Below are 19,657 nucleotides of genomic sequence, written 5' to 3'. Positions count from 1 at the left end.
CAAATACAGGCATTGATCTTTCACGGTGTTTTTTACGTGTTACGTGTTGACGATTGCACCAACCTCGACTGCACACATAAACGCATACTTGCCAATAGGATTCGAGAACAAACCAAACCCTCAATGACATGGGGTGAAAGCGAGAGCGCGAGAGAGAGCGGAAACAAAATATCCCTAATGCTGGTTTTTCCCTTCTTGCTTTTGTTTTTGTGCGTCAGTGGAGCGCGCTGAACTGATGTCAGCGGGCGGTGGGGAAAGGGAGGGCGCATCCTCCGTGGGTTGAGTCACGCAGCTGTCAAAGATAGCTGTCACCCAGTTCCCCCCATCAAACACGCAACGCAGTCAATGAGCAAAAAGCCTTGCGGAGAAAGAGAGAGAGACATCTCAGGTGACCCCCCCCCCCCCCTCTCTTCGCCCCCCCCCTACCACCACCACCACCTCCTCCTTCACACAGCCTGCTTACTTACCTTCGCTACGGACCAGCAAACGACCCCCCATCCCCCCCCCCAAAAAAACGGGATACATTTTCTCTCGTTTTTCCTCCCCGTTTGATGCGTAAGTTTTCTTCCTAAAATTTGGATACACGCTGCGAGGCTGCAGATTACCAGCGCGCGGACGTTTGCTTCTTTTCTTCCACGCGAGGATTAAAAGCGGGTTTTTAAGGGTCGCGATGAAGACGAAAAAAGGTAAGACGTGGTGATGAAATACAGCTAGCCTATACTGGCCGTAACTGCGATCATTCTGTTGCCTTTTCCCTCCTCGGAGTCTATTGTCTGCGGTGCAGACGTGACAGACAGGCTGCGAGCGAGTGCCATGTGCTGCATGGCGAGACGTGACAGCCGGATTGCACTCGTTTGTTCTGCGCTTATTTACAGCCGAATTGACCAGCGGAGCGAGGCGAGAATAACGCAGAATGTTCCACCCGTCCTCCCTCGACTTGAACTCGTCGTCCACGCGCGGGTTTAGCCACTCTTTGTTGGGAAGTTTGGAAGCGGTGCGGGAGTGGGCCACTTTTCCGTTGAAGTTTGGTCGAAAAGTTGTTCCGATTTTTCTCCGTTAACAATGAGTTCGAAATATCGCTTGAATGGGTGTATAACACTCAGCGCTTGCGGCTTTTCTTTGTTAAAAAGTGTCACGGGGCCACTAGAAGTCGTGTTTTGGCGGGGGGGCTGACCTCATTGTTGAAGTTTGTTCACCGCGTGTTCTCCACGCACACACAAAAGAACACAAGTTTTAAGTTGCCTAACGTACACGAGCCAAGTGTCAAATTGTGTTTTAACGTGTTTTCTGGCTACTATGGGATTAGGCTTTTGCCTCGGAGAAGCGCGGGAGAAAGGCGTTTGTTAGTTTTGCTGCAAAGCGTATACAAAGAAAGGCGAGCAGCCCCAGATTCTTTTGTTTAGTCTGGAGACGCTGATTTGCAACAGGTCTTCCTCCCTCTCCCCCCCCTCTCTCTCTCCCTCTCTCTCTCTCTCTCTCCCTCTCTCTTCCTCTTCCTCCTCCTCCTCCACTCGCACCACCAACATCTCCCCAGCCCACGTAATTACCTCATCCTGTTGGCTGCTCCACACTTTTCCCACTCGAGTTCGGGCCCCACGGCTGTCCGCGTGGTGAAGCTTTATGGAGGTTAGCTGTGTGTCGGGCGGACCCCTTCACCTCGCTCTCGTTCCCGTAAAACCTCCGCATTAAGGTGAGCAGCTCACGTGACCAGGGGCCATTTAAAAGAAGAAACCCGGAAATGGCTTTTTAAAGGCCTCCCAAGATGGCGGACGTTTGACCCACATCTGTCAAACAACGTATCAATCCGCAGTGTCCTATATTGACGCTCATGGATTGTAGTTATTTTGGGGGGTCAAAAGTAAAGTACCGAGAATGACACTTTTTGGTTTTAAAGATAAAAAGAAACGCACCTGCTTGCTTGACGCAACATAAATGCTATTAAGCCATTTATGTTGTGATTTAAAGCTTACGTATCACGTTAATCAATTCTTCTGTTTCAGGTTTTACTCATTCAGTTGTGGTCTGTATAAAGTGGATCAGCGATGCTTTTGTTTTTTAGCCCAGGTAGCGTTTACTTGCGCCGCAAACCTTTCATACAATAAGCTGAGAAGAGTTCAGGAATCTCAAGGACCAATATATTTGTCCATCTTGCACTGACAACGTGTTTTCCATACAAGTTTTTACCATGACGTTTCAGGGTCGTGACCAACACTATCAACTAGTTTGTTTGGCGGTATAAGAATACGTAAAGCTGCGGCACAACACGGCACGCTGAGTTACCACACAACTTAGTCTTTCATTTGTTTTGTATTGATGGCCTACAAGTGTTTTTCATACAAGTATTTACTGCCAACGTGGCGTTTCGAGGCTACACATGGCTTGTCGTTGAATCACTGTAAATATGAAACGGTGTACTAAACGATTGGTGTAAGAAAATGTCATCTGCCATCGGATGGTGTTTGGTGAGACTTTTGAGCTTTTGCGACTCCTTTTGCACACGTTCCGTCAAACGACGGGGCCTGGCGCGGTCGGTCATCCTGAGTCACACGAGCCAAGCGTGCGAGTGAGGTGCCATGTGCGCGAGCTGCTTTGACGGCCGCCGAGCCAGCAGCGCCTTTGTGATGTCCTGGCGCCCGCTCGCACATTTCCCGACTCCGCGGATGAATCACGTGGCAGCTGGGAAAACCTAGCTCCCTCATTCCTTTCCTCTCTAAGGTTTGATGATGCTGTCCGGAAGCGAAACGGATGACGACGACGGCGTGGATGCACCGCTGGACTTGTCATCCGGCGGCGGCGGCGGCGGGAAAAGGAAGCGCCGCGGCAACCTGCCCAAGGAGTCGGTGCAGATCCTCCGGGACTGGTTGTACGAGCACCGCTACAACGCGTACCCCTCGGAGCAGGAGAAGGCTCTCCTCTCCAAGCAGACGCAGCTTTCCACACTGCAGGTACTTAAACGCACACACAGACAAAGGCTACACTCCAAGCAGAGGGAGGTGGGAGGAGGTAAGGGCTGAATCATTTCCTGTCAAAACATGACACTTTACTGCATTGGAGGTCGTCTGCTTTTGTGGAGCAACTCTGCAGTGACTGGGGAGGAGGAGGAGGAGCGAGTAAGTGAACGCTGAGGAATTTCCCTCCCCGCAGCCGTTCCCAGCCCAGCTGTCTGGGAACAATGCGGAGTCATTTACATAGCTGCAGCCAGTTACGACTGGCCTGCCCGCGGAAGCAAAGAAAACAAGGCGGTTGACCCCCCCCCCCCCATTGTTGCTATGACAACCAGCCTTTTATTGCCGCGCTTTTTTTGCCGCACCCGAGTCAAAATCGAACCTGAATCACAACATAGAGGGAGAGCGGCGGTAAAAGTGCACTCGTCAGCAAAATAACCTTTCATAATCGCTAGCGCGGCTGTCGAATGGCTTTGAAATGGGTGTGCGTCCAATTCAACTACTTGCTTGTTCCGTTTTCCAGGTATGCAACTGGTTCATCAACGCACGCCGGCGCCTCCTCCCCGAGATGTTGCGGAAAGACGGCAAGGACCCCAACCAGTTCACCATCTCCAGGAAGTGCGGCAAGGCGGGCGACAGTTTCTCTGACAGCTCCCAGTCGCCCAAACACAGTGGTGGTGGCGGCGGCGGCGGCGGCAGCAGCGGCAGCTGCAGCCCGGCCGGAGGACACCACGATGACGGCGGCTACGACAAACGGGTTCTGCACCCTTCCTGCTTCGAGCCGGGCATCCTGAGGAAGGTGGTGCCGCCCTCGGCTCCCTCGCCCACCTGTTGGTCGCCCTCGACGGGCGCCGCGCCCACCCGGCCGTCCGTCATCTGTCACACCACTGTCGCCAGCCCGAGCGGGCCGCACCCGTCGCCGCTGAACTCTGACAAGGGGGCCGAGCGGCTGCAGGCGGCCCAGGCGCTCCTCAGGTGTCTGGATAGGGGGGCGGGCACCCGCCTCCCCGCCGCCAGCACCGTCCTGGAGGGAAACCTGAGCCCCCGCAGCGGGCTCTTCAACACCCCTCCCCCGACCCCGCCGGACCTCACGCAGGACTTCAGTGGCTTCCAGCTCCTGGTGGACGTGGCCCTGAAGCGGGCCGCCGAGATGGAGCTGCAGGCCAAACAGTTAGTCTCCTAAAAGGGGGACCACCAAGTTCACAGACTGAGAGCAAGCTCATGGTTTCTATCTTTTCTAAACCAATCAAAATTGTTTTGTTTTGAATGACAAAAACAACAACAACACAGTATCACGGTGCCTTGGCTCAAAGATGTTTATCCATTTCATATTTGTATCCACTTGTATCTTATTTGCACCCCGGGGACCAAAACTACAGGACCAATGCTACCCACCCGTCTTACGTCTTTTCATCCAAACGCATTTCAGGTCCTGACGGATGTCAATGTCTTAACACTTTGTTTGGTTTGGTTTTGCTCTCGGCCTCAACGTATTCACTACTGTAGTTCATGTTACACTATAGTTTGTCATTTAGCTGTTTTTACCTCCTTATTGCCCGCACAAGGGACATACGTATTCCAGATGAAAAATGTAGCAGCAGGTGAGGCCAGTGGACTGGACGACGACGACGACACTACATGGTGTTTTTTGTTGTTGTTGTTTTTTTACGATGGCCAAAAACAAGCAGAATCATGTACAATAGGACCATGTGTATAGTTATTGTGACGACATGACGCCCCTCTGATGTGATTTCTTTCCATTCTGTGCAATGTTTGTGGCGAGCAAGAGGTCACACGGGACTTTAATAAAGTTTTGGATTTTTTTTTTCTACATTTCATGGCCTTGTTGTGGCGTGTCAGCTAATGAGCATAATCCTGCATCAATTAACAACGATCGTGTGTGTTGAGTCACGCCCCGGCACGGTCGTGCGAGGGAGGCCACTTCCAGTCTGGCCCCGACAGCTGTTGCACGGGCAAAGCCTCTCAATAGGATTTGTCGTCTGTTTGCCTCTTTCATTCATCAGTCCGCCGCGGCGTATTTATGCTTGTATGACAATCGAGAATGTCAAAAAGTCATTGAAAGACCCCAACCTGCACCCGAATCATGTCAAAGCGTAATTGCGGGTCCAGCCACGCAGCGAGCGGCCTTTCCACCTCGGCGTGTTTCGGATTGCGGCGCCATGAAAAACATAGGCGGAGAGAGCAGACAAATGGCCACAGGGTTCACTTTAATGCTCGCGCGCACGCGTGCCGCCGTCACATCCGTTAAACACGTAGCAACATTAATTACAAAAAAGGTCTGCTTCATTAACTTATCGGATTCCGTTTGCACAACATTCATTTAAGTACAATTGAAGGACGTCACGCACTCCCTGCTACACCAGGAGTTGATGTGTTCTTATCAAGATGATCAAGAGTGTCATTTTGGGGACGGGACGGAACGCACACACGCACACAATTCAATCCATAAAAATAGAAAAACATAAAAATGAGCAATGGCATCTAAAACACGCACTCTCTTTCGGAACGTCAGCGAGCCAAAAGCCCCGACCGAGTTCAATGGCACAAAACACGAGCAGGTGAGTTCCAACAAGCCGACTAGTCACGCCTCCTAAGTGATGGCAAATTCCACTTGAATGACAGCAGAGACAGCGTATGCAGTCACACGCGCGCGCACACGCACCGGCACCGTCGCCTGAGACGCCCTTTGGGCTCGACTGTCCAAATTAAGGCGCAAAGGGAAAAGCCAAAAGACGAAAACACAGTAAAAGGGCCTTGAAGTCAGTGCGCCGGTTAACAGTCCCCCTACTCAATAAATAGTTAAAATATATATATAAAGAAAATATTGGAAAAAAATGATGTGAGGAGGAAAATGTCCAGTTGTCTTGTCTTAATACTGTCAATCAAGATGTTATAAAATGACATTATAAAAAAGATACAAGCAGTTTATTAAAAATAACCCGTCAAACTCATCTGAGGGCGCCTGACTCAGTGTCGACCTTTTCTACACCCACAATATTAGGTACACCCAAACAATCATATCCTGTGTATATTCTGCCTAAACAATGACAAAGGTATTAACTTATTATATTAAAGTAACACAAACTATTAAACTGAGTGAACTTGAACTGAATCCCCCGTCAAGGACTAAAATTTGCATAGTTATAATTGGATCATCAAAAAAGCGACTACAAGAATAATCCTGTGTTTTGAAGCAATAGATTAGGGTGCAATCAAATGATTGTAATAATATACAATAAAAAATAGAACAGAGTGGAATTAGACAGAACAACTTGACTTTTAGGGGTTTGCTCAATTATGTAAATACTTGTCCGTGGATCAACAACTGTCGCCGACAGAAGTTTAGAGCAGTGCGGTTGTACGAAAGTAAGACTCAAGGTAACATATTCCGTTCAACTACAAGGCAAAGGCAGGATCGTCTTTGTCGCTTTAAATTGTGCGGGTGTACCTATTGTTTTGAATGGGGCTGCTGACTCTCATAGGAAGGACTTGACTGAATGATGTCAAAACACGCACGCACGCACGCACGCACGCACCGCACGAGGGGTGTCTTCAAAAACAAGACAAAACAAAAACAAACAAACAAACAAACAAACAAACACGATTTCATTTTCCGAATAAGCTGCACAACAGCGCAAACAAAATGTAACCTCTTGACCACTGCAAGAGACTCATTTCATCGCACCATCGTACAAGGGTGAGCCGCCAAGCCAAAGACCTGCGCTTTGATTTCACCATCTGTTGTTACGCTACAACGCCGACAAGCTCATTATATAGCCGAAGAGGTCGTGTACAGACAGGTGACATGGAATATTAAAACAAATATATCATTGCCATGAACAACTTGGAGGTCTGGTTATGCGAGGACCGCTAGCTACAGCGTTGCAGCCTTGAGTTTGGCCACAATTCTATAAATAAGTTTATCATGTCTGCTGCTGCCTAACCTACGTATAAAGGACACATCACGAGTGAGAGCCATTGTGAGCGTTTGGACTTGAGGGACATGGGCGCTACATAAAAGCTGAGGTGGAAAGACCAGGGAACGGGTGCTCCGTGGTGAATCAACGGAGAAATAAATCATCCACTTCTTCCCATGGCGACAGTGATGCGGTAAAGTTTGTTAGCACCCTTGCCATCTCCCGCTACTGCGGCCGGCCGGAGCGTCTCATAATCGCGTCTGCGCCTCGGGGATGTAAATCTCGATGCTGTCGGCGCTCTCCGTGGCGGAGCTCTGGCGCACCGAGGCGGCCCGCTTGGCGGCCAGCAGGCGCTTGCGGGCCTCCAGACGCTGCCGCTCGGAGCTCTCCAGAGAGCGGTCCCTCGCCAGCGGGGCGTGGCCCTTCTGGGACCTCTTTGGCACGGGAGGTGGCACGCCTCGCACCTGGACAGGTGGGAAAACACACTTCAGCGCAGCCACCTCATCCGTGAGCCCGAGCCAACATTTGGGGGGGTAAAGCTGAGAAAATGACCTTTCTTTGAGGGGGGCGGGGAGCGAGGAGCATGCAGTGAATGTTTCTGCTGTTACGGTGGACGTAGGCAGCCATTTGTGAGGTTAAAACAAAACAAAAAGCACGAGTGGAGATAGGCAGGCTCTCCAAAATGGCGGCTCACTGTCAACAAAGCAAAATAAAACATAAAAACAGTGTAGCAACATCAGAATGAAATTCATGCAAACGGCTAATGGCGCTCTCATACAAACATTTGTATCCTTGTTTGACGTTTCCTCATAGATATTGTGACTCCAGTAAACGGCACAAACGCAACGGCAGCAGGGGTCTCGCGGCAGCCACGAGCCCTTCCCAAAGCTAAAAATAAGGGGCTCACCTGGATCTCTGGAGGCGTCAGAGGCTTCCAGTCGTTGGCTTTGAGCTGGTGCAGCTCGTCAAACTTGAGGCTGATGTTCTCGATGGACAGCTGCAACATGTCCCAGAAGCCCGCCAGGTCCTGGGAGACGGGCCGCGGGTGCGCGTCAGGATTCTGAAGGACGGCAACGCAGACCCAAAACAATTAGCAGCAGCAGCAAGAAGAAGATCAATGAATGATGTTAGTACTTATACCAATCTCTGATCAATATCAATGATGTATCGTCATGAATATGATGCACTGCTAAGCAGGACTTCATCAGCTCCGTTTCTATTTGACATTTGCTTGCTTTGTGAGCAAAATAGCTTTGACCGACCGCCACGTTCCATCTGCAACTGCCTCCCCGAGACAGCTTGGCTGGCTGCATGCATAGTCAATCGGCGCCAGCCAGCCAGCCAGCCAGCCAGCCAGCCAGCCAGCCAGCCAGCCAGGCAGCCAGGCAGCCAGGCAGCCAGGCAGCCAGGCAGCCAGGCAGCCAGGCAGCCAGCCAGACAGCTAGCCAGCTAGCCAGCCAGCCAGCCAGCCAGCCAGCCTCCCTCCCTCCCTACATCCCAGCCCTCCCTCCCTCCCTCCCTCCCTCCCAGTCGGGGTGAATTGTGCAGGATGACGTCAGTGTCGCCATCGTGGAGGTGGGGGGCGTGCAGAGGATGAGGTGACATACCAGATTCTCCTCACACAGCTCCCGAAACTGCTGGAACTTCTGGGACATGAGCAGCTGGGCGCTCCCCACTGCACTGCGGATCTTGCCCATGACTGCAGATGCACACGCACGCACAATTACTCACACTACCTAGCGCACACTGCAGGCATGTTGCAGCAGTGGCAGGGAGAACGCACGAGTGAAGCAGCAGCGTGACAACGGCAAGGCGATGACATCATCACGGGAAATGCTGCTCCATCCACATCCTAACGCAGCAGTGATGTCATGCACTTTTCCAAGGTCACCTTTCAATGTGCAACTACTCCACACAAGGGTGGCAAGTTACGTTCAAATATATCTTTCATTTCGTTTACTTGTATGTCTATCGTGTAATATGTCTCGTCACCGTGGGATAGAGAAAACGTAATTTCGGTTTCTTTGTGTGTCTTGACATGTGACGAGATTGACAATAAAGCTGACTTTGATTTCATACGACGATTCATAATCTACATGTCATATCATCTAGAATTCGTATTCCTATTTATTTAGATAGAATGGATATACGTATTCTTCATGATACTTTCCAAAAGGAAGCGCGACTCACCGTCCTCCGGCAGTTGGTTGTCCGTCTGGTCCCGCTCCATCTGCCGACACCATCCCTGCATCCGTTCCGTTTCCGCTTGCAGCAGTTTGAGGAACCAGCGGCCATCCCGAGGGCAAACCGAGCGGCTGACGGCCTGGAGGGCCGCCGGCTCCGGCTCGGTCGCGCCGTCCATCCACGGGTCCGGAGGGGGCAAGATGGACGGGTCCAATCCCGCCTCGCCCGAGTCGCAGGCGTGGTAGTGGTTGCCCGAGCCTTGGATGCGGACCGTGGAAGCGGCGGCCGAGGCGTCGCGGGAGTGTTGGCGCGGCATGGTGGCGCAGTGGCGGGGCGGCGCCGGCGGCCCGTCCGAAGGGTCGTCCAGGTCGGCCTGGACGGCGGCGGTGACGCTGTTGGAGCGGGTCATGCGGCGCTGACTGCCGACATAGAGAGCAATGTCACCAAAATGGTTTGTCTCAACTCTATACTTGCTTACAAGTCAAAGCAAAAACATCTCAAAATGGGGGGTTAATTGTTTACTACTAATGAAGAAGAAAGAGGCTGTAATCTTGGCAAAAACATCTCAGACGACCCTCAGCTTGACCTGCCCGATAAACGCACGCAGAGGCCCGTCTCGCCTCGCCTCGCCTCGCCTCGCCTCGTCCTCCTGAAAGCTCCTCATTCATCACTTCCTCCTTATTCATCTCTCTTGTTGCGTGGAAGGAGGTGCACACACGGGAGTGGCGTTTGCCTGACATCAAACGCAGCAGCGCCGTTAACTCCTCCGACCGAGCAGGTGTTCAACCATAATGACCTCAGGCTATCGGCCGCTCGCTAACAACACTTGAAAGGCCCTAGAACCTTCAATATTTTGTCTTTGGACCTATTCAACAAGGGCGGCTAACCGAGGCCACGGCGTGGAAAGAGAAGCGTGTGCTGTTTGCTCAATGGCTCCTTCCGCTTCAAACAAGGTGACGCAAAGGCTCTTAACTGAGTGCATTTGTCGTGCTTCAAATTCCCCAGGTGGAAATTTGCATGCGGGACGGGGGAAGTCCCCCAGCCCCAAAAGTGTCCGACTGCAACAGATGGCTGTCAAACGGCGCCCCCACCCTCCTCCTCCTAGTCGTACCTCCACCTTCCTTCCCACTAGCTGCACCACATCCTCCGGGCCCAGCTGTCCCTTTGGGGGCCCCTTGTTTGAGGAAGACCAAAAAAGGGCAGGGGGGGGGGGGGGGGCTTTTCTCTTTGACGCCAACCATCAGTGAGCTGAGACAGCTGCTGCACATTGGACACAACAAATCCTTCTCTGTTTTGCTAGCTTCTCTTCCCGGAAAAAAGGCAACGCAGCAAGATTTGTTTCCGGTCCGCAATGGCCTTTCACTCCATTGTCGCTCACTCACCAGCGCTCATCTTCCACCTGAATTCCTACGGAGTGGAACTTGGAGCGCTCCTCCGCCGGCCCCTCCTCCTCGGGCTCCACCTGTCGGCAAGGGAGCGGCGGTCAATCAACGCGCCAAGCACGACAGACGGGGTGGCGATCTGGAGACGCGTTTGCGCGCAGTCAGCTAAGCGCTAAACGGGAGCCTTCTCGCTCAGGTCAAGTTCCGACACGTTCTATCGACACTTCTCGTGGCGAGAAGTAGGATTCCCAATGCTGCCTGCGTTCTTGAGCCCCCCCCATCTGAAATTCCAGCGTAGCACGTATGGGCTGCTTCTTTTTTGAGCCCACCTGGATCCCGATGGAGAGGCACTTGCGGAGCGCTTCTTTCGGCGCCTTGGTGTCGGTGGAGACGGCGGCGGTGACTTGCTGGCTGGCCGGGCCGTGCACCTGAGCGTTGGCCGCCTCGATGGCCGCCGTCAGGGCCTTCATGCTGTCGATGCTCTCGGTGGAGTTGGACAGGGTCGGCTGCGAGCCGATGCCCTTGCGCGGGCCCGAGCCGCCGCCGCTGCCGCCGCCGTCCATGTAGGCGTCCTGGGCCGACTCGGTGCTGCTTTGCGCCGTGATGGATATGAAGGGCTTGGACGGGGTGCTCCGCGGGGGCACCGGCGGGGGGGTCTTCTTGTAGGTGCTGACGCATGACGACACTAGAACAACGACAAAAACAGGGGGATGACTGCATGTAGAAGAATGAAGCCATCAAATGGCCAAGCGTAGTGTCATCTTTGCCAGCACAGTGACACCAAGGGACAGTCGGCAGACGAGGGCCCTTTTCCCCAAGAGGAATTAGCGCGTTTAGTTTAGTTTCTTGATCTAAGTGGCTGAGCCCGACTGCACAAAAAACTGTCGAATCCAGCGCGTCACAATGGAGTGATAGGGAGGCGCTTGGAGTTACACTTAAAGGAGCCTTCACACGAGTGCTAACATGCTAACAAACTCGGTGGGAGTATTTTCAAAGCTTTGGCACAATGTTGTCGCTTCATTTAAAGCTCTTGACAAAACTAAAGACATAACGTTTGTTTTGTTGACGGCTTGTGTTGGTTTTGGAAAATTGTTCAGCCCGACTTTTGAGTCAATCGAAACAAAAGAAAGGCTGCAATGCGATGCCGTTCAACCACAGCCATGCCCAGAAAACCATTAGAGCGAGGCCCGCCCGCGCTCTCTCCAGAGGTCAACCGAGAGGGTGACATCATCCTCATCCGCCGTGCCGCCGCCTCGCCCCATCCAAGCCAGCTCAGCTCAGCTCAGCTCAGCTCAGCTCAGCTCGAGAGGCCAGCGGATCTTCAAACGGGACGATGAACGGCACGGCGGCGGCTGCAGGCGGGCTGACATCAGCGCTCTGAAAAGAACACGCGCATCACACGCGAGCCACAAAGCAGATGGGAGACAGCTGACTTCCTGCGTTTTCCTGTCAGCCTGCTTTTGCTTTTTAGACTCACCAATAACATTGGCTTCAAGCATTGACTCCATTTCATCAAAGGCGCAGGCAGCTACAATCTCCACCAACGGTCCAGGGGGAATAAGACAGACGCCATCTGGCTGGGCAAAAGGTCAGCGAGTACACGTCCACGAGGGAGAGGCGCAGGGCCAGGTCCTGCCCCCTCCATTCGCCGGCCGGCCGGTTCAACGGATAGAATGTCAGACGCTTTCGGGGCTTCAAGACATCTAAAAGTCACTCCGATAACAAAGCCGGAGAAGCTGCCAGCCAGCTGTTTGGAAAGCCCAGACAGGTTAAGTCAACACAAAAGCCAGCCAAGCAGCCAAGCGGCCAGCCAGCCAGCCAGCCAGACCCATAGGAAGGCACTAACCCACATCAATGGGGACCACAGACTTCCTGCCGCCGATACGCTCGCCAACCTGCACCGGTAAACCAGATACTACTACGTTCATCAGCAACAGCACGTGGATTGGCATTTGAGAGAGAATTTCACTCGGCTCTCATACATCACAGGCCACGGAAACGATAGTGTTATGTTAGCTCCATCAAAATGGCCTCCTCCCGCAAAAGGGAACTTATGGACTCCCAGTTTGGGCTGCAGGCATTTTGACCAGTGAATGACCAGTCTCCTGGCTTCAAACGCCCGCCCACGCATGGGTGTCAACTCCCCCTGGCCTCTTGCGCCGGCCTATCAAAGAACGAGACGGCGCATTTTTTACACTTCCTCTTCTTTGAGCCTCAACCGAGTGTGTCGGTGTTCATGCTGGTGCGGCTTTGTGATGGGCCACTTGAAAAAAAATGCTAGCAGATGGCGCAGCTCCCTCGTGCGGGGACCGAGGGAAAATCCAGCCCTTCCGAATACAAAGTGTGTGTGTGTGTGTGTGTGGGGGGGGGGGGGGGGCGTCGAGAGCCCAGCTGCACCATGTTTGGGCTGAGGAACCGCCATTTGCCCGTGTCACACAAACGCATCCATTTGTACGTCCCTTTCTGCCGCACGTAAACACGGCCCGGGCCAGCTGGACGGCTTTTGTGATAGCGTCGCCGTGGCGACAACGTGAACTTTGCCAGCGGGCTTGGCGTCACAGCAGAAGGGCGGGCGGGCGGTCTTCAAGGGGCGGGGCCGAGCTTCTGTTGGCCATTTGTTTACCTTGACGCAGCTGCAGCCGGCGACACCTCAACGGCAGGCGGCCAGCCCGTCAACCGTCACCGAGGGAATAATAGGGCGTTCAAAAACACACGCACGATAGCCATCGCCGGGGAAACGCGCACGTCGCTGCTTTTTCTCGGGGCATATAAAAAGCCTGAGAAAGTCCACCGACAGCTTGGGCAAAGGCGTGGGTGGCTTTCCCGAGCTGGGCGGTTCACGGCGTGTGACATTACACGGCCACAATGCAGGCCCGGCCGGGGTCCGTGTCACCCACAACAAAAGACGGTGTGGCGACATCACAAGTCTGGCTTTTTGTCTATCTATGTATTTAAGAGCTATTTCTCCACAAGTCCAAAGTCACAATGGCCCGCTCTATGCCACTATATTTAGCTGGTGGGCCGGAAAGCACGTGTAAAAACACACGCTGCTGCGACTTGTGGATTTACAGTAAGTGTTAGGCCTTTCTTCCTGCGAGGCTCTGTGATTTCTTTTTCTCCCGACCATGACAGGCAACCGGAGGGACACGTCAGGCTTTTGTTGGCTGGGCCGCTGCCCGCAGGAAGCGAGCGGGAGGGAGGGAGGGAGGGATGGTGGGAGGTACAGCGTTGCTCATTCCACACAGATAAGCAGGAGGTGAAAGGAGCAGGAGGGGACTTTTGCAGCCTCCTCAATGTCCTTGCGCATTCCAGCTGTTTTGTGGTGCGGAAACCCGAGCGTGAGCTAAGCCCACGCGTCCGTCCCACGCATGCTTTGTCGACGTCGGCGACAATGCCGCAGCCGTGACGCGGGGTAAAGTCAGCCAAAGTGAATGCGTGACTCAGCGCTGACTCGGTTGTCGTCGTTGCGTGAGCGATTGATTAACTACATTTCGATTCATCAACCTTAAAAAGGTTCCTTTCGAAGAAGATTTGGAGGCTGTGCACACTTTTGTGACCACTTTATCTAACTGAACATGTTTTTCCAAAGAAGTTGTAAAGATCATTAGTCACCTAATGGCGGAGTCGCTGGACCTTTAGGTGCAAATTGTCACGTGAGGGACAGATGGACGGCCTGCTATTTCCATTTAAGAGCATGTGGTCAAAGGTTCATAAGTCTCCACCCCCCTTCCAACTAAAGAGCGCTCTCGTGATTCAACTGCCCCCCCAAAAACATCCTCAAAAGGAAGACTTTTTGGACAAAATTAACAACAGTCATTGAGGAATGCAGCTCAACATCAGCCTCAACTTGTTGCAGCCTCCCCCCCCCTTCATCTTTTTTTCGGGTAGTCTTGACCACTTGCACATGGTGCTGAGTGGGGGTTGTAGAAAGGAGACACTGCAATAGCGGCTTCTTAATCCACAGCCGGAGGCACTTGAAAAAAAACATCTGGGCCTGTGACATCAGAAGGCTGGCTGGCTAACTGGCTGGCTGGCTGGCTAACTGGCTGGCTAACTGGCTCTTTGTGTGTGGACAGGATTGGGGGAAATAACCCACCCACGGTGGTGAGGGGGGTCCGGGAAAGTTGAAAAAGCCGGCAGGGGCTGCGTCTAGCCACTTTACATCCTGCTCACAGGATAGAGTACGTCAGCCTCTCTCAGGTGTGACTTTTGGCACCCACTTTTTTGGGGGAGGGAGGGAGGGAGGTCCCAGAGGAGGACAATGTTCTCGCCGGCCGACATTCCCACTCTCCTGCCGAGAGCGCTTGTTTGTCTCCCGCATTCCTTTGCCCATTCATCTCTTTCTCCTTGGACAGGGAGGTGGGGGTCTTCAAAACTCCCTCCCTCACACACACACACACACTCGCTTATTTTTCCCCTCGCTTGGTTAGTGAAGCAGCAAAGTGGGAGGAGGAAGGAAAAAAAAAAAAAAAAAAAAAAAAAGGAGACGCATTCTTGCTTGCTGGGGCTGGCTCTGAATGTGCAACGGGGGTGAACTGTGGCTTATTTTTAATGATGGGTTCAAAAAGAGAGAGGGGGGAAAAAGAGGGCCGGGCTCACCCGAACACCCACACACGCACGCGCACACACACACACACACACACACACACACACACTACTGTGAGCAAAGTGTGGGACCTTGACAGAGAGGTCTTTAATTTGCCAGCCCTCCCACACTGCGACGGCTCCAAAGGAGCGACTAGAGATCTCTCCAGACCAGCGGAGAGGCAACTTTGTCACCAGAACAAAGTCTGAAAAAGTCGAGTATTGTGTACAGGTTCCAAGTGCTTGAAAATAGAAACCGTGCCGACTGGGCTCGCCGCTGTTTACTTGGACTTCCCTTAATCCGTGTACATTTTTAACTCTGAGTCAATACTATTAGCGCTCCTGACAACTTTGCTGCTGTCCAGAGGAAATCCTTTGTTTTTCCTTTGCCAAAACATGAGCGAAAGACAAGGGGGAGGAGGAGGAGGAGGAGGACCAGATCCAATGCAACATTTGTTTTTTCTTTGGCAGGAAAGCACCCTGCAAAGCAATGCGGGCAAAGAGCGACCGTTCTTTTGTGTCAGCTCCCTCCCCCCTCCAATCTGACAGCAAGACAGAGCGAGGGAGGAACAAGGATGAGTGACGTTGCGCTTCCTGTGTCAAAAGACGTCCAAACGTCAGCCTCCCTCCCTCCCTCCCTCTCTCCCTCTCTTAATGGCTGGCATCAAAGTGCAGGCCACGTAAAACTTGAAAAGCCAACAGTCTGGATTTTTTTCTCTATTCCTTAATCACAGACAAGTCTCAAAGGGCTTCACATGGGCCAAGTTGACAATTACTCTCAACATCCCCTGATCTTAACTCTAAATTGTAACTATTGATGCTTGCTTTTAGCATGTGAATGGGCTTTTCCACGATGATGTTAGCATGAAGCTAGCGGGCAAAATTGTTCACTTGTTTTAAATACTGTACAATGTTGATTAGTTCCTTAAGTTGAATGTTTAAGTTGGCAACTAGAAGGGGCGCCAAAGAGCTCCATGCCTCTTCTGAATGTTTCGGGGCTGTTGATTTCATTGTATTAAAAGAAACTGTTGGAAGAATTACTCGGCTCAACTTTTACTTGACTTTAAAATTGCACGCTAGGTTGCACGCTGCTGGTGAAATCATTTAGTCTTGCATTTTCGTGTCCTTTCATTGAAAAGTACAGTTTGTGCGCGAGTTCCTGTGTCCCATGGCTTTTATACCAAGTTGGCCACGGCTGAGGCTATATTGACCTCTACTGGAGGAATCGATCATTGCAGGTCAGGTCAGGTCAGGTCAGGTCAGGTCACAACACTACATTGAATTGGAAGCCTGGCTAAAAAAGACAATAAATAAACAATATGCCCGATGCGGTCATGGATCTGGCAGCAAAAGACGTGCCGATGCCGAGTGTGAATGAATCCAGGCCACTGCAAGTTCCCACTGGCTCGCATTCTCACACTGCCGTGACAGGCAGGGCGACGTCATTACACAGATACACATGCGCACGCACCAGCGTAGGACGAGGGTTTATCTCCACAAGCTTCCCGTTGAGGCTTGATGCCCGCAGCGACAAACGCAAACACCAATGGAGGTATTTTGATGAGGGTTTTTTTGCCGATGACGCAAAACCTACTAAAAGCTGTTAGGAACTTTTGTATTGTGCATCAAGTGTGAACACCCCTGTGGACTTTTCTTTTTTTTTCAAATGCTGAAGAATGAGGATTGGAATATTGTCTGTCTCCACGTGTTGCTTCACCACTTGTGTTCATGTACAGGAAATATTCCTACTACTTTTTTCTTTCAACGTGCAGTATTAACATTTTGTAAAAGGGGTTGCACACACATTTGTTTTGTTGCTGCTCCTCTATATTAGCATTGCTGCATGCCGATCCGATGTGCTTTTCTCTTCTCTCTCTCTCTCTCTCTCTCCCCCCACGTGTCTTCACCAGGCCCCTTTTCTCCCCTCACACCATCAAAGCCAACGGAATGACAACATTAAGCCGGTGTGATTGGAAGCGAGCTGTTTAATTCTTGCTTTGAATAATAATTCCACCCGGGGGGCTTTGATGGGCTGACACACAGGTGCCGCTCGCTCACATGTACGGACGGACGCCGCTGAGATCCGGCCGGGCCTGTAATTAAAGTCAGACGAGGAAGTGAGAGGGACTGACTGCAAGGGGGAGGGGGGGAGCGAGAGAGCGGTGGAGGGACAAAGACGTACGTATTCCTGCACTGCGCTATTGGACGCCGTTTGATGTGAATGACTTGCAGCTAGTTGCTCTACTCGTGTCTGTCCACCACAGCGTGACGTGTTGGCGCTTGGCAGCCAGCACACCAAAGTCTTGAAGTTTGGCGAGAGGCGTGACTTGTGCCATGTTTCACTGACTATGCTAAAATGTTCAAAGTGACGTTAGATTTGTGTTGAAGTCAATTCTTCTGCCACTAGGTGGCATTAGCGTCTGATGTTGGACATTGGACCGGACCACTAGAGTTTTCTTTTCAACAACCAGAGGACTGACTATAGTGTATTGGAATCACTTGAGTGAGTCAGACAGATCAGTGGCAATTTTGTCATGCTGAGCTAGGATGTGTGACGCACGCGCTAGCACACTTCTTCCTGGCACCTGTCACAGGCGCACACCAAAATAGCAGCAGGCGGAGGCTGGAGAGGCCGCTCAACAATTCCCAGCAACCACCACGTACAAAGCGCAAGTAGGTTGAGCAAATAAATCAGCTAGTCATATTGTTGGACTTTTTTTTATCTTTGCTTGGTTCTAATCAGATACAATGATTGGAAAAATAGGCGGTTTAATAATGTGAATATTTGATATTTAAGATTTAACGATGCTTTCTCATATTTTAAATAGTTTAAGGTGCCATTATGCCCAGTTTGAGGATGAACGAGCACAATAAAACAGGGATGGGCACGGCATATGTGAGGTTTGAAGCCAAGCACAACAACACATCCGTGCGTTTGTTTTCGGAATAAAAGCATGAAGCGTTTAACTACTACGGCAGCGCTCTGTAAAGCACGACACCCAGTAGCAAAGTGTACCATGTTTAGAATGCTGTTTAGTCAAAAAGCTACCTTAAATTGTTAAATAAACTGGCGAGCGGCCAAGCCCACGTGGCTGCCTTTTACTTTGAAGGCTGCGCGTCACCCCGCTTCCTGTTTTCGTGTGCTCCACGCCGGCAGCTAGCCACATCAACAAGCAAAACAGAGCGACTCGCTCGTCCCATTTACTTCATTTTTCTACTCACAATAGCGAACCCAGTCATCGCACATGCCGTAGAAACAGCTGAAAAGGGCCATGGTGGCTTAGCTCTCGGGGCCACCGTCTGCAGCGACCAACAGAGTCCTGACCAACAGAGTCCTGAGTCCAGAGTGGGACGGACCGACCGACGGACGGACGGACGGGGAAGTGGGCTCATGTGTCAGAACTCGGGACGCGGTACCTAACCCAACCCCCTTCACCCCCCATCCCTTGAGGCACGGACCCGGATCACAGATTCGACAAGAAGGATGCACGCCAGCCTAAATCTGAATGATTCTAATTATTTACATTCAGGATTTATGTTTGACCAAGGACACCTTCTTCATAACCCTAATGCCAAAGGCACTTCAACACTAAAAGATGTTGGGTTTTTTTTTTCCGGCTTTGAACGACGACAAAGCATTGAGAAAACAGAAACGACATCATTTCTAAAAGCGAGCTAATAAATAAATGGGGGAAAAGTGAGGGTTATTTTCATCGTGGTACCCATGCTCCCTCCAGTGGTTTGAAAAAGAATCGCAGGACAAATGCAAACTGAATTGTATTGAACGTTTTCATAGAATCCCTTGGCATTTCATTCTTAAAACGTAACGAGGTTTTACTTGTGGTTTATCTCGATTTGATTTTGTGATTATTTTTCAGTCCTATAGTATTGATATACAGTATCGATCTTCAAACTGTGTATAATGTCGGAATCCCTGAACCTAAAAAGTGCAACAGAACATGAGCAAAAACTTACTGTGCTGTTACACATAAGCCCTGTGAGGGGCGCTGTTGTCCAGGTTAGGGTTTAAAACTCAACGAAAGCAAGAACACGCAATGAGGTGAATTTCCTCAAATAAACAAAAGTTTCATGAGAATAATTTTCGTTGTTGTTGTTGTTGTTGTTCTAAAGAGTTTGTGAGTGTGTTGAAGGAAATATTTCTGACTGCATTATATTCAGTATGCTTTTCGAAACCTAAAATAGATATTAAAATGCATTTTACCAACTGAATGATTATATGATTTCATAATGTAGGTCGTATTTCTATACTTAATCCATTGATTGACTTCATTCTTCATTTCTGACATTTCTTTTGTTATCGCTTATATTTTTGGGGTGGACGACCGATGCAAGCTGTTTGCATTTTTTACCTTTGAGTCACTGCACAATGAAAGGAAAGGAAAGCACATCAAGTACGCCGGCGCGCAGCCACACATGCGTGCTCCTAATATGATAATTTGCCCATCCATATATTGTACATGACGTTCCTGAATAGACAATTGGGGCTTTCTGTGCAAAAAGGAAAACACTCCTCAGACTCCACTTATATTTTGATGTTTTGTCTTTCTAGTTTTTGAAGCGACTTTGATGGTTGCTCTTTCGACGTCAAATGGACAAAAGTATC

The 19,657-nt window shown here is 51.0% G+C and overlaps 2 protein-coding genes and 2 long non-coding RNA genes across 10 annotated transcripts in view; 2 read left to right on the top strand and 2 right to left on the bottom strand.

Moving 5' to 3' along the window:
- The first annotated feature begins 427 nt into the window (after window positions 1-427).
- Window positions 428-4,778, top strand: tgif1 (TGFB-induced factor homeobox 1). 4 transcript variants are annotated; one of them, XM_061266142.1, is made up of 4 exons: window positions 428-686; window positions 1,535-1,690; window positions 2,716-2,945; window positions 3,469-4,778. In XM_061266142.1, the coding sequence occupies exons 3-4, from the start codon at window positions 2,721-2,723 to the stop codon at window positions 4,126-4,128; spliced, it is 885 nt and encodes a 294-aa protein (XP_061122126.1). In that variant the 5' UTR covers window positions 428-686; window positions 1,535-1,690; window positions 2,716-2,720; the 3' UTR covers window positions 4,129-4,778. The 4 variants fall into 4 exon arrangements, with proteins under 4 accessions (XP_061122126.1, XP_061122124.1, XP_061122125.1 ...); XM_061266140.1 differs by lacking the exon at window positions 1,535-1,690 and having other exon boundaries at window positions 429-686; XM_061266141.1 differs by lacking the exon at window positions 428-686 and having other exon boundaries at window positions 699-1,690.
- Window positions 4,779-5,152: 374 nt separating this feature from the next.
- dlgap1b (discs, large (Drosophila) homolog-associated protein 1b) overlaps window positions 5,153-19,657 on the bottom strand; it is a 59,664-nt gene continuing 45,159 nt past the window's right edge. For all 4 annotated transcript variants that reach the window (XM_061266136.1, XM_061266137.1, XM_061266134.1 and 1 more), the window contains 6 exons: window positions 10,779-11,134; window positions 10,450-10,529; window positions 9,074-9,486; window positions 8,491-8,582; window positions 7,791-7,943; window positions 5,153-7,347 (listed from right to left, as the gene is read on the bottom strand). In XM_061266136.1, the coding sequence (XP_061122120.1) occupies window positions 7,132-7,347; window positions 7,791-7,943; window positions 8,491-8,582; window positions 9,074-9,486; window positions 10,450-10,529; window positions 10,779-11,134 (1,310 nt within the window). In that variant the 3' untranslated portion in view covers window positions 5,153-7,131. The remainder of the gene's footprint in view (window positions 7,348-7,790; window positions 7,944-8,490; window positions 8,583-9,073; window positions 9,487-10,449; window positions 10,530-10,778; window positions 11,135-19,657) is intronic.
- On the bottom strand, window positions 11,786-18,395 carry LOC133143892 (uncharacterized). Its single transcript, XR_009710504.1, has 3 exons — window positions 18,256-18,395; window positions 11,927-12,088; window positions 11,786-11,826 (listed from the first exon to the last, which is right to left on the bottom strand). It is a non-coding gene; the product is annotated as an uncharacterized LOC133143892 (long non-coding RNA).
- LOC133143891 (uncharacterized) lies at window positions 17,218-19,263 on the top strand. Its single transcript, XR_009710503.1, has 2 exons — window positions 17,218-17,706; window positions 18,261-19,263. It is a non-coding gene; the product is annotated as an uncharacterized LOC133143891 (long non-coding RNA).

The sequence above is a fragment of the Syngnathus typhle genome, linkage group LG19 (genome assembly GCF_033458585.1).
Source record: "Syngnathus typhle isolate RoL2023-S1 ecotype Sweden linkage group LG19, RoL_Styp_1.0, whole genome shotgun sequence".
NCBI lineage: Eukaryota > Metazoa > Chordata > Actinopteri > Syngnathiformes > Syngnathidae > Syngnathus > Syngnathus typhle.
The sequence above is the reverse complement of the archived record's forward strand: the minus strand, read 5'-3'. Positions and strand labels throughout refer to the sequence as shown.